We start from the raw sequence: 14,969 nt of genomic DNA, 5'->3' as shown, positions 1-14,969 counted from the left end.
TGTTGTTCTCATTCTATCGTCTACATTCTTGTCTCTTTGACATTTAATTCGAATAATAACCGATCCATCATTGCGCGATATCGAAGACTTGTTGGTAGACAACAGCTATTGTTGGTCCACCATGCGTAATCATCAGACATCATCCATTGCTGACATCGAACTCATCCCAAATACATAATTTACTCAATCCACTACTCCAGCGAGTTTCATGTTAACCTAACATTTGCCGTAAAAGCTCTCAGTTAAATTACAAACGGGACTGAACGCTTCTTACCTCTTCCTAAATCTGCAGAACGGCGATTCATAAACCACTCATCCACTGGATTATTTCTACAATTTCCAGGAATAGAACCACCAATGTGGTCCAAACAAAAAATAAAAATCTAATTGTTTCCAGTTTTTGAAACATTTTATATTTGTAGCTCAAGTCGCCGCTAAGTTAAAAGCTGACATAAAATATTTACTGCAACTTGAATTGTATTTGCCTGTAGCATGTCAAAATGTGGAAAATAAATTTTATACTCCACGTAAAGTTAGATTGCATAATAAATAAGAAACGCAAATTTTAATAAAATAATGATACTCAGGTTTGGAAAAATTATTCTTAGTTTATATTGAAAACCATTTTGTACAATCCTCTCTCTATTATCAAATGTTATTTATATTCCAGGTCATAAACTAAAAATTAGAGCCTGACGTGTAACCTGTCAGGGTCTGAAATCGGCGACAGCCGCAAAAAATGTTTCAATTTTAATTAAAGCGTCGAAAAGCAATCAGAAAACTCAATAAAAATTGAGAAAAACACGTACTTTTTATAAGGTTGGTGCCACTTTATCTTTGGAAATAACAATTTTTTTATGTTCGTTTTTCATAGTCTGGCTGGAATTATAAATATGCAAAGTTATGGCCGTGCACCTAATTTTTCGAGGTCGGTAACCGGCGCTAGTTAAGATACTGGCCATGAATGTGGTTGTTGCCTCTGAATTTATTCCCCAAATGTTGAAACGCAAGGTATAATTATCTGCTCTCTCACACCTACTGTTTGTCAACATCATGAGCCGAGTAACAACAGCACTGGATTGAATTATTACGGATTAGTCAGTTTGGAATTTGAACTAAATCTACTGTAAATTGTTTTAGACACAAGTACAACAAACACAAAAAAAATTATTAAATTTTAAGTTTTTCTGAAAGAAGTAACAGAACTTTATTGTAACGCCCACACGAACAACGAATTTATGACGCTTCAAAACTAATTTATTATTAAACAGATTGTCATAATAAATTAATGTCTGTGTGAATCTCCCATTTCTTAAATAAAAAGAGCAATAAATCGCTAGCGAGCCGTTTCCCAATTTGAGGGTCCAAAAACAACATTTATTTTACTACAGCGATAACATCTAAAGAATGCTACAAAAATTATTATGAAGGCTCTACAATATAAATTAGCTTTTATCAGTCACGGAATCGTAACGGTTGTCGAGCCGAATCGTGTGACTGTTGAAAGCGAAGATTTTATTTTGTTGGTAATAAAAGCTCGGTGGGTGGACTCCGCCATTCAAGCCACAGAAAAATATTGTTTTGAAGTAATAAAGACATTAATTAGGTTTCTTAAAAGACATAAACTTGTAAAGTGAAGGTAAATTTAAGTAATATTTTCGTGGCGCTACAAATGATTCAGACAGGACTGGCCAGTAAAAACGCTCGTTATCACAATTGGAGTATTTATAAAAAGCAAATAAATATAAAATGAAATTCATTTGCCCAAGTAGTGCCAGACAAACCGATCGATTTCATTAGTTACTAAAATACAAGTTTTTTATAACAAAGCATTAAGTATGCCATTAGGCACACAATTGTGCTTAACATTTTTTATCAAGTTATTTACTCGTTTCAATCCATTGTGTGAAAAACAGACAAGCTTTGCTTTCAGTGCTTGAAGTTTTTTGTTAGAGCAAGCTGTGTATAAAAAAGTAGTTGTGTATTATTATTTTATTAAAAAGTTTACCTATCTGCATATTATTGTTATTTTATTAATTTTATGCCCGGCGCATCCACCAATTTTGCACCCACGTGTTGTACCAAGTGGTGAAAAATCCTCATATTTTAGAACGCATTAAGATTGCCCTTTAATACGTTGTTTTATAAAAAATAATACACAAAAATTTCTCTCACCAAATTGTAAATAGTGATTTAAAAAATGAAAGAAACAGCGAATCAATTACACGTTGATAAATCTAGACAAACAAAATAGATAACTTGTAACATGTGTAATGAATTGGTACTTTGAAACTAGCTACTGGTATTTCGTACAAGTTTGCTTAATTTCTCAGTAATAAAGGCACCTCATTTTGCGACGTCTGATTCTGATTTGCTATAAAATTAATTTGTATAAAAAATCATGTTGAGAAATATTTTAGAGTAGATATCTTAAGAACGTGAATAACGTAAATCGTGTTTTTGAGTATTTTTAAAACTCAGATCTTTTTACGAGGATGTAGTGTTAGACTTATTACTGTATACAAAATGTTTTTTAAAACGAACCACTTTAGATATCTCAGACTATACTAAAGGATATCTCAAAAAAATGGTATTTTTACTATGGGTATTGAGCTGTGTCTTTTTTGTCTCAATGTTGTTCACTAAAAGCTTTGAAAGTAGCACGAATACCTATAAGTTCCGCAAAGAAAACAAAAATAATTTTAACACTTTCAGCAATAGTATAAGGTAACAGTTTAAAATTTTGAAAAATATTAAAAAAAATTTTTTTTGTGTATCTATTGTTTTGTGACTTTTGTGTATTTGAGTGCCTACAGTAGATGCAGGCTTCGTAAAGTTGTGTGAAACACCCTGTATACCTTTTATTTTCAGTACACAAAAACGGTGGCATTCTTTTTAAAATTTTAAAAATTTTACAAATTACAAATTTTACAAACCAAAGTAAGTAAGTGCTTCAAATTAAAAAAGAGTCTTTCTGTCAACAAAAATTAATATCTCTTAGCATTTTTAGATCCCTTTTTTGTTTCCTCAAATATTGAAAGTGACTCGTGAATAAATCTCACCTTTATAATAATAGATTATAAAAAACTTTAGAAATCAAGCCGATTGATGTCATTATAATAAATTTTAAGTTAACAAAACGTGGTTTTGAATTATTTCGCTTTGCTAAATTACCAACGTAAAATATTGATAATAATTTAATTAGTTGATTTAAAAAAATCACCATTCTTTTACTTTTTCAAATAATTGTTGGTAATTTGGTAGGAACAACTTGCAATCTATTTTTTGTAAGAAAGTGAAAACTGAAATCACTGTGAAAGAGTTCTGTAGATGTGAGAACTTAGCTACTTGGTATGTTCTTTAATTAAAGAATAAACTAATTTTAAAATTCGCTTAGTGTCCGTATTGGCTGAGGCAGGGAATGCGTTTTTGAGATGTGTGCCAGCTGTTAGCAGGTGCAGTCCGCAAGTTCGTCGAAAGTTTGAACGAGGAAATCAAATAAAGAGCTTGCTGGAAGTCTGTCAAAAGCACGCGTACACACCTCATCCAATATGCATAAACATCGGCCGCTGTCCGTCACCTTCATGCATTATTCCAGCGGAGACAAAAGTCCGGTGTCGTCATCTGCGAGCGGCTTCTATCATGGAAATTAGCTGATTGCAGTCTAATTCCGTTTCTGTATTTCCGTCGTCTTGCATAATCCATGCGGCCGCAACGCGACTTGCAATCACCCTCGCCAACACAGGAGATTGCCCTTGTAAATATCTTATGGCCAATTCGCACTCCCGTCCTGTTTTCCAATTCAATCTTAACTGTTTCATGGCTTCGGCTGCACTCAGCCGGCCATTTCGCCGCCTTAGCGAGGGCTTACCGCTCGGGCCCGCCTATTGAAACAAATCTCGCGCACTTACGGGATGAATACTTTACATATTTTTATTGCAACCTCATCCTCTCTTATTCCCACACATGCACTTCCAGCACAATCTACGCCGGCGTTCTTGGAACTGGAATTTTTGCTGCCTGTTGCTTTTTACTAAATTTCTCATCACTGCAGTTAAAGACATTGGAGTTAGTCGAGCGCAGGAATGTTATTTATTGAATAAGAACACTGTATCATGGACACTGCACATGTGGTCCAACTCCTGTGTGACCGCACTTCGTGGGGAAAATCAATTTCCGGAGAGCCTGCAATGTGGCAAACTTAACCGCACATTGCCACAATGTTACTTTGTCTGACTCTACTTTTGTGCACTGCCATCAACCAATTTATCGCGAATTAATATCTCCACATTAAGTTCTCATTGTGCGTTTCAAGTCTCCTGGACAGGAACAATTTAGTTACAACATTATTCAAAAAAAACTGTCTAGCCCGGCGCATCCACCATTTTTGTATCTGCAGTTACTTTGTGATTAGTTAAGCGCAAATTAACTCTATCGCTAACTAAATGATAAAGCAAGGAAAAACTTTGTTAACGCTCCTGCCGTTTTTAAAAACAGTTGCAATTAAAACTAACGTGCAAATTTAATAAAAATTAAAAAGTGTGACTAGCACCGCTCGAAGAATACAAAGTGCAGTTGCGTCAGTCCTGAAACTCATCAGCAGCCGCTAGTCGGATTAACTGCACACGTTTGTAGACTTGTTAGGATAATGGACGTCTCTTCAGATAATCGACGTTCTTGTAATCAACGCTCAACGTAATTGGTAAGATTTCACCAGCTTTAATTTATTTTTATCCTGAATTTTTAATCCCAACTTGAAAAGCTGGTACCAAATTGCAGGCGAAATCATCTTTCCCCGTAACACGATTTTCCTTAATTACAATGATCACATCCCTTGGCAAAAAGAAAGAAAAAGCCTTCGTTTAATCTGGCATTGCGCGAAATTGATTAAAGAAGTTGTGACTATAAAATGAGTGGTTTTCACTGCTTTTAAAATGCGAACATGGGCGGTAGCGCCTAGAGAATCGCACCGTCAAGGTTTGAGTAAAATTCGGGTCTTGGGGGATATCAGTCTCTAAATAATTCATTCAACTGCCGAAGAAAAAATTTGCTAATCTGAAAAACGAGCGTTTTTTGCCCGAATTTTCGTTTATGACTATGGTCTAATTAGGTTTAAAAGTTTCTATGCAATTATCGATCGACACAAACAAAACGTTTGTTGGTCTCTGGAGACGTTATATTCAGTTAGGAGCAAGATGCGGCCTGCTATTCCCCATATACTTAGGTACGGACGCGACCTGTACTACATTTTTTATTGTTTCACTTCTGTCAGAAGTTTATTCTTGATTCTTTTGCCTCGCGTTTACCCCACAATCCTCCGAAACTTTTATAAACTCGTGCACTATTAATTTATTTGTTTGTGTTCGACCGCTTGCCTTTCCTGATCCCTATTTAATGAAATAAGGCGGAATAAAGGAACAATTATCCTGAAAAAAATACCGCACTGCACACAAGTTTAAAATATTAAAACTGTGATTATTATTTATTTGTTTTGTTGTTAGCTTTACCAAATAATATGTAATAAGTCTCGTAAAATTTTATTGGTTTACAGTAATAAAATCAATCAGAATAAACAGTGCTGGTTGTTTGGCACAAAAATGCCCTAGATATTTCATGAGCTTGAACCGGAATTTGATGTTTTATTATTTTTCAAATAAATTTTTCAAATTCACACTTTGTCGGTGCGCTATTTGTTTATAAAATTATTCATCAATTTAATTTTAATTTTGTTTACTGTAAACATTTACCGTTCAAATTTTGTGATTAAATCACGCCACCAAACATTAGAGTTATCTAAATATGTGTAACATTTTCCGGTTTTCTGTTTTGGAAATTTGGTGGTTGTGTCCTTAGTGACACGACTAGTTAAAAGGTGAAAAAGTGTGCCTCACAGCTGCGGCAGTAAATCAGCTGCTTTTTTGCTTGGTGGAGTAACTATCGCAGCATTTGCAGCTACATGACTGTTGAAGTGAATTTTTATTTAACAATTGAGTGCGCTTGAATGATGGATGCAGTTGTGGAATTATAGACATTCCTGGTGTCGCTGCACGTAAAGCTAATAAAGCCGAAGTTGTAAAGTTCCCGGATTTTTGTTGTTTGTTTCAGGTTATAATTGAGGCGCGAATTTTACGGTTCTTGCGAGCGTCCGGAGACGTCTGCAGTTATTTTGATTTTTGTCGCAGTCTGTTCGTCTAAAAAGTTGTTTTCGTTTAATTAATATCTTCGTAGCGTCGTTATTGATTTTTTCCTCCAAGGTTCATACTAACGTAAATAAAATTTCGCGCTTAATCTCGAGCTTTGATTCGAGTTTCCGTTTACTACCGGAAATTAAAAAGCTCGAGGTCATGGTCCCGGATTCGGTAATTGCCTTGAGAAGCTCATGATATGCACCGCATGCCGGCCATATATGGTTTTACATCATGCAGCAGGAACGCGCGGAATCCAGCAGGAACGCCGACTATGGCCGATGTTACATAAAGCCCACTTTTCATGCCAGTTAAGTGACTTGCCCGCACACGACCCACATCAACCATAAGCGATTTCATTTTAACATAGTTTCGCCGAAATAAAAATTTCCGTCGTTTTGCCCGAAACTACGCTCTATCTAATCTGTACAGTAACGGACGGGGAAAAATCAAATAAAAAGAACTCCCAATTCAATAATTCGATGAGAGGCTATAAAAGATATCAGCGACGGCTTAGCAGGTGCCAGCAAGAAAAGGCCGCAGCTTTGCAGAAAGCCACGTACTGGACGTGGACGCCGCCTGCCATAATAGAATTTTTTGCGCCACTTCGATTCACACAAATATCAAAAATAAACGGAAGCAGCACTAAATGTGACTAAACAACTATTTGCATTCGGATAAACGCGCGCCCGTAAACAGCGACTCATAAATTGCAGATTTTCAACCTACTAAACGTTACGTACAAACCTTATTTAGATTCCGGGAAAGCCTTAATAATTTTAATTTAATCCAAGTTATTTTTGTAAGACCGACGCCTCATTTACGCCCAGATAATTCACAAGAGGCACTTAAGTCAACATACTTCTACTCTTGCAATTGAACATTTAAAACGTGCCACAAGTTCTCTACAAACCCATTTTTGTTAAATTAAATTAGTTTTTCGGAGCTCGATCCCACTTTGCCTATTTTTTAAAATATGGGGTATTTCGCTCCAAGACGTTCGAAAATTGGACTATTTTAGTGGAGCTGAATTAATTAAGTTCGATCGAATAAGACCGAATTGTTGGAAAAATGTAATTTATTCCGGACGATTTGCTTCATTACAAGGAGTCTAACCTAATCCGCCAACTAATTCGCACTTCTTGGTTTATTTCCCAATTCGCCTTTAACGAAAGCATAAATAATGGAGAAAAATGCATCATAAACTAGACGCCGGAAACCTCGAATAATTTCTTGTCGTGGGGAATATGATAAAGTACCTGCTGCATATAAAATGTGATTAATTAGTGCTACAAGTGTTGCATATTAAGTGTTCCATTATAAAGTCTCGAGACTTTACGAGGGATGATCTCTAACGTGATACCAGGTAATTTTTATTCGCATGTGCAAAGCAGGTTATAATGGCGGTTTAGCCAATTTGCTAAGACTAGATTAAACTCGATTTAAATAAAAAGTGTACACTGGAATAATTTTAACAAAATAATGGTTAGATTGAAATGAGATAAAACCGACAACTTAATAATAATAAATACTCGTTTAGTTAATTATATTGTCACACGATTGTGTAACGTCGTGTCAGAAATATCCGCTAATGGCCTATAAATATGTGGTTATTGATTATTTCATCAATTTTTGGTAGAAATAGAAATAGAACTCGTTAAAATGCGAGATTATCGGGGCCCTATCTGCATGCGTCATTTGATCCAGTTGATGAAATTCAACTGGGTCAATAGGTTGTAAATGACATTTGACGTGTTTTGCATCATTATGATTACGTGTTGAACGCGTTCCAGAGTAATCCACTATAATCAGATCTGTGGACCAGGTGCGTTGTGGGCCGGCAATGCGGGGAAATCAACACGCCGCTGATGATATTTAATGAACTTTCGTTGAAGTGGTGTTAAACATGCAACATTTCTGTTTACGTTTACGAAGCATAGCGGGGGTTTATGAGCCTCTTTGAATATTGGCCGATCGGTCGTGCGATATTTTCTCCTCTCCCGCTTGCCGCTTTTAAATTTTGAGCTAAATTAGATTGCGTTTAAAGAAAAACTAATTTCCTGGTACAATATTGACAGTTTGCTGCGTTCTATTGCGTTCTATGACTCACTTAATTGCCACAATGGCAATGTGGGCCGCAAGGCTAATGCAGATTATAAAGTTGACTGCAAAATGGTCATTAGAAAGTCGTTTCAGTTTTAATTTTTCAGTGAACAAATCAACAAACAAGTTATAAACCAACTCAGGGGTGCGTGCGAGCTACATAATTTTTTTATGTAAACTGTTCGATTTGATTTTTTCTGATAGATCATCCAGATCATTGCAGTGGTATGACAGAATAGTATTGAGTAATTTTACACCAACGGTCTTCCCAATTTTTTTCCAAAAAACTATCAATATTTTTTATTTTACAAAAGTCTCACAAATTTTACAAAGTAGAACCCACAAATCCTATAACGGCAAAAAGCTCAAAAAGATTGTCATGCAATGTTCCAATAACATATAGTGTTCCATTTGAAAAAACCGAGTTATTGCATTTGAAATTGTTCATTTTCAGAAATCGTAGTAGGCGATGAATTATTTATTGACTACAAGTTCGTCTTTACTGCAAAAGATGCGCTCAGGTTTAAGGAATCGACTGAAAAAAAATTTGTTAGGCTATCTTGAATGGTTCTGGAATTATAAATTTTTGTGTGGGTCTATGGACAACGCTATTTTCACACATAATTGAGATAATTAAAAAACAATGACAGATAAATCCTAGAAACCTAGGTTAATTGCGATTTACAAAATGTAAGAAAAGATTTATATCTCTCATTAAATAGAACTTAGTTGGGTATTTTATTTTGCAACACCTGTGTGCAAATAAAACGTCTTATTATAAAACTTACCGTTGAAAAAAATTAAAACAATAATTTGGATCGAAAAAAACTTTGGAGCTTGCATGCACCCCTGGGTCACCCTGTAGATGGACTTCTCCCACTCAAAAATTTGAGAATAATATTAATTGTTTTGTGGAAGTTTTGTGAAAATTTAATACTTCTGTTCTTTTACCATGTTATTATCGAATACCTGATGACTAATATCATTACTTTGTGTCTAAATACAAAACCCTTTGATCATTAATAGCGACAAACTGCATGTAAGTTGTGAACAAAAATTTGTTTCGCGTATAAAAATTTTAATGTATAAAAGCGTTTATACCGAAAAAAGTTATTCACTAAAAGAATACACAGGTGTTTTGAAGATTTTGGGTGCAATTTATTTGAAACAAGCTCAGTAAAGGATCAATTTCTAAATCTTTCTTCTGCTTTAGTTTCAAAATTTTTAACTTCTTTGTCAAATACTGTGAAACTCACTGCAACCAAAGCCTTATTATTTGCTGAGTGTCTCGTTAATGATTATTCTGCCAAAAATTGAGAATGTTAAACAAATCTGAATGTATTCTTAATTACATATAGCGTCAAGTTTCGACAGTAGTTTTTTGATGATTTCTGCTTTTCGTCTCATCATGTCCAACAAAATTTGCTTCTGTTTCTTGGTGTTAATGTTTTCGTGTCTTTTTTGTGTGTTTATTTTTTTAAAGCAACTTTTTGTACGTAAACCACGTTTAGTGAGTAATTAAAGTAACACTTTGTGTCTTTTTTATCTTTTTTTTTATTTTTTAGAAATAAATGATACTGTATTGTAAATACTGTTACCACTCTCGTCCAGAAAAACTAATGTTAATTGGTTAATTTTGCAAATTTCTATCGTGAATAGTGTACAGAAATGATTTTTTATTTAGTAATGCCTAAACTTTTTTTTAACTACAAATAATTACGTTATTTGTCTGCTATAATAAAAACGAATCTTAATTTTTTCTTACAGATTCACTAAGTTTGTGAACTCCGTCTTCAATTAATCGTAAAATAAACTTGATATTTTTGTTTAACTTTATAATTCTAATGTTTGTATAATAATTCAAATCTTTAAGTGGCCCATTGGATCAATGTTTTAAAATAATTGTGAACATCTATTAACCGAATATTTACTACTCGTGATTTGATTTATATCGAACTTGTATTTTTTGGTTGCATCTCTTCTCCCAAAAGTAACTATTTCCGCAACATATCCGGAAAACCTACGTTCAAATAAATGTATTCATTCTGTAATGGAAAAAAACGGCTTAAGCCTTTTTAGGAATTTAACTAAAAAGTAACAAAAAATTAAAACCCGTCACACGTTAACAAAAAAACTGACTTTATAATGTAAGTAACTGTTAATGGTGCCAATACTGCTCGACTAATCCACAGCAAATTATTGAAGCATATGATTATAATGTAGCCATTCTCATGAGATTATTTGGATCCACTAAAAGTAGATTTTAGTCTCATAATTTATGCGGAAAAGTTTATTACAACACTGTTTAAACCGGGCAAAATTTATGTGACCCATTTATTTGCCCGAAATTGGATTGTGTTTGGTCAAAACTAGGCGAATTCTAGCGTTTCTCAATTAACTAATTTTTTAAACATGTTAGTAAATGTAAAGCGACTATAATCTCCTAACAAATCTTAGGTAAAAACTTCCGAGGAGGGAGTATTTCATTAGTTCTGACTGGTCTGGATTTTCTTATTAATTAAGAAGCCAAGGGGCGACCAAAATAATATATCACTGCAAGAGATATGACGCTGGAGCTGTCATAACTGTAACAATTTTTACGACGCGACTCGAGCTTAAATTTTTCAGCAGATTCTCTGGTTGTATCAGACTGGTTTATTGCGATTTTACATTTATTCAATTCTGGAAGCTTTTTAATTAATCAGTAAACAAAAACCTACTTGGTGGTTCTCCTTGCGACTTACCCGAAATCCCGTCGTAGGTCCACCATTCCTGCCAGTTGTCACATCCCACTGCAACAGAAAAAACCGTTGGTGAATTAGTGCGTCAGTTGTGAAAGAGGGGCCGAGTCATATTACAATATCGAGTTGTGTTGTCACCAGGGAGAGGAAGAACAGTACAGATTCAATTTATAGGAGCTGTATTAAGAAATGTTCGGAAAAGAGACGGGGTGGCCAAGATCGCTGACGCTGTTCACATTTCCCCTTGTCGAAGAAGCGCAATCCAATTCAGCGAGAAGCCATAACCCAGACTCCCGCCGGCACAACGAATTTCCAGAGACGTTTGAGCAGTTTTGCCCGCTGTAATTTCGACGTACGAGGGAAGTGCCACATTATTCATAGCGCGGTGTGTAATGCACCCAATTACAACCCCTAGCACCATGGGTGATAACTGATAACGCACATATTGCCCTTTCATACGGAATTTTTGACAAAGTTGTATGGAAATTATGTCTTTTTTGTGGCTTCAAATCGCTCACAGACACATACACTTTTAGAGGAGTTCTATTTTGGGCCACATTCAGTAGCGAAATTTAATAAAAATTGAACTGAATAAAAGTTTCATCAAAATTCTAGACTCAACTAAATAAATTGTTCAAATATATCAATCACTCTAATTTAATAAATAATAGTCAATAGTGGCGTTGATAAAAAGCACCGAATCTATTCTCACTGTTACGTGTAAAAATGGGTGTTTTAGTACGGTTCTGTTTGGAGAGAAATATTGGATTGTGCTTTTCTCCGCTATTTATTTAGAAATATGTTTTTATTGACATCCTTTAATGCTGTTTGCCTTTGCTAATGTCACGTGAACAAAGGCCGCAAATGCGTTGGTGATTTTACTAAACAAAGCGGTGTGAGTAGTCATCCGAGTGGCATTTTTGTGGATTAGAGAGATAAATTCGGAGTCGGTCTCGACTGCCTCTTCTAATTTTTCCGAGCGATCTTATCGGTCTATAATTGAATTGGATTTAAGATGGAAGAAGCCTGATCGATCGCCTTTCTTTCCGTCATTCTCGAATCATTGTGTCTCTTTTGATATGTCGTCGTTTCTGTTTGCTCCCGATTTCGCCCCTCGAAATATTTTAAAGCGTCTGGCCGGCGCCGTCTTTTCGGCGCCGCGACGCTCGCAAAAACTATCACAACAAATGGCTTTAGTTGCGGGCGCGGCGCCGCCGAGTCGCACTAAAGACCTCACCGTCTGGAAACAGCGAATTTTCTGATTGGATGTGGGTCAATCGACGTGCTCCATCAAATCATGGTCGTTGAAAGCTGCGAAATAAATGTTTTAACAGGAATGTCAACCAGACATGTACGGTTCCTGAATATTTGATTTCAATTTGAAATTCAAATACGTAGAGCTAGTGACAAAATGTATACTATATACAATGCGATGCGCAATGGGAAATTGAAAAGTTATACAGTTAAATAAAACTCCAAACAGTATTGAACGGGCGAATTCGCCGTCTCGAGAGGACCGCCCGCTGCTAACGCGCTGAAACATGTCTTTCATGGAAATTATAGCCAGAAGTTGGATGTGACAAAGCGACACCTTTCAAACTACTAAACGGTCACCAACCCATCCTCCGACAACACAATCGACGAACTTTGGTCGTGCGATTGTTCCAACGCTCACGATTTGCGACAGATTTGAGAACGCCAATATTCAACCAACTTGACTCGATCTCGGAACAAATATTTTGAAATCGGGCCAATTAGAACAATCGAAACAGTCAACGAAGACACTTAATCCCACGATTTAAGGCTTAAGGGGACGACAAAGTTAAACCAAGTATAATGATTTTTTTATTTTTAGCGGTAATTACGTACAATCAATTGTATTCAGTTAGAATTTCCGCCAATGTTACACTTTTTTAGGAAAAAAAACAATTATTCGTAACATTAAAAATAAACTAGAAAAATTTTCACTAGTTTACTCGCTGGTAACTAAAATATACAGTGCGGAATTTTTAACTGAAATTCATAAACCTGGATATAGGCATTTTATGTAAAAATTGCAGAAACAGGTCACTTTTTGTTTTATCTTGTCCATAATTTGGTGGTTATTGTTTTTGTTTATCTGCTGTCAAAACTGCACAGCCACCTCCAATTTTTTTTCAAATGTATCGGTATGTCTTGTCATGTAAAAGAGCACTAATTGTTTTCTAAAGATTGTCAATGCCCAAGTGATAACTTTTTTTTTAAATGTAAGGGTATGTCAAGTGTCACTTCATGTGAAAGAGCACTTTGCAAGGAATACAACGCACTTATTTATTTTCTGAATATTTTCAAAGCTTACGCGATAAAAAAATGAAAACCAATTTTTATAAGTTGAAATTAGGCAAATCACACTAGAAATTGTGCAAAAAGTTAGAAATTTATGGTACTATCGTTATGTTATTTCCAAGGAGAGAAACGGTCCTATTTTGAACAATTGTTGTATTGAATAATGTTCAACTTATAAAATTAGTTTTTATTTTTTATCATGTAGACTTTGAAAAAATTCAAAAAACAAATAGTGCGTTGCAATGCTTGCGAAAAGGGTTTTTATACAAGGTGTTACTTGACATACCATTTCATTTGAAAAAAAAAAGTTAGAGGTGGCTATGTATTTCTGACAACAGATCAACAAAAACCATATGCAGCAAATATTAGGCAAAGAACAATAAAAATTGATCTGTTTCTTTCAGGAATTTTTACCAAAATTGCCTGAGAATTTTATTTTAGTTAAAAATTCCACGCTGTATGTCACATTTGTTTGTCACGTCTAGTTTTTTTAACATATTCACTGAAAGTTTTGAAAATTTGTTTTTAGTGTCTAGTTTGGCATTCGTTGTTTCTGTGATAAACTAATTGTTAAACATTTTATTTGTTTCAAAATATTGAATGTAGATTAAGCTCAAACAACGTTTGTTTTGTTTGTGGTAAAATTATCCTAATAAAACCTGGGAAACTTATGCGATCAAATGGTAAAAGTTCTCATCAAAATTTAAAGTTTATGAAAAGAGGTACACCAAGGTTTTTGGGATAAAAATATGTTAGCCGATTACTAACACTAATCAGCCAAAAAAAAACAATCTATGTCTTTTTTAAATTTTTTAAAAGTTTTGAATCAATCTTTTTTGTGATGCATTTGGCATTCCTTATTGACGAGATTATTAAATTGTTAAATATTTTATTTGCTTTAAAATATTATCAGGTGAATATAAATTAAGCCCAAACAACTTTTCCTGTGTTTATGTTTAAATGATCCTGAGACCTGAGAAGCTTAAGCGGTGAACATGGTGGATGTCTTCATCAAGATTTAAAGTCTTTTTTGTGTTTTGATTTTTTGGATAAAAATATGTTATTTGTTTACTACTAGCCTATTATAAGATAAACTAACCCTGATGTCTGTAACAGTTTTGATATTGCTAAAATTGTCAAATTCTAATACTTTATAATAAATATTTTAAAATAATTGACGTCCTAATTTTTTTTAACTTTAGTATTAGACTTAGAGTTAATTGTTTTTACCCATAAACATTGGTTTCATCTATTGGTGAGAAACGTTGTAAACTAGTTTTATTTTAATTTTTAATGAAACTAAGAATTTACAAAATTTGAGCTTTGATATCTTCTTTAATAACATTTTTAAAACACAAATACGTTTGTGATAAGCAGAAAAATAAAGATTTGTTGGCCAACCTTTTTTTTTCAATTTATTATGACGACTTTTAATTTTTTTCAAATACAATTCAAACAATTAAAAAGTGGTACGTAATTTATTTATGATTCTATGTTCAAAGCTTTTTTTTGTTTTTGAAATCAAAAAAAATAGTTCCACACCATTGGTTGGTTTAGAAACAACTTCTTTGAGAAAAAGTTTATCGTTAAATAAAGTCGCAACAATAAGTAATGA

The 14,969-nt window shown here is 34.3% G+C and overlaps 1 protein-coding gene across 1 annotated transcript in view; it reads right to left on the bottom strand.

Annotated features, from left to right (window-relative positions):
* The window catches only part of CARPA (Carbonic anhydrase-related protein A), a 100,037-nt gene that overhangs the window by 67,150 nt on the left and 17,918 nt on the right, over positions 1 to 14,969 (bottom strand). The window contains exon 2 of the mRNA XM_969080.5: positions 11,033 to 11,080. Within this exon, the coding sequence (XP_974173.2) occupies positions 11,033 to 11,080 (48 nt within the window). The remainder of the gene's footprint in view (positions 1 to 11,032; positions 11,081 to 14,969) is intronic.

This window comes from Tribolium castaneum, chromosome 9 (assembly GCF_031307605.1).
Source record: "Tribolium castaneum strain GA2 chromosome 9, icTriCast1.1, whole genome shotgun sequence".
NCBI classification, from domain to species: domain Eukaryota; kingdom Metazoa; phylum Arthropoda; class Insecta; order Coleoptera; family Tenebrionidae; genus Tribolium; species Tribolium castaneum.
Note: the sequence above shows the minus strand (reverse complement) of the source record. Positions and strands in the feature narration are given on the sequence as shown.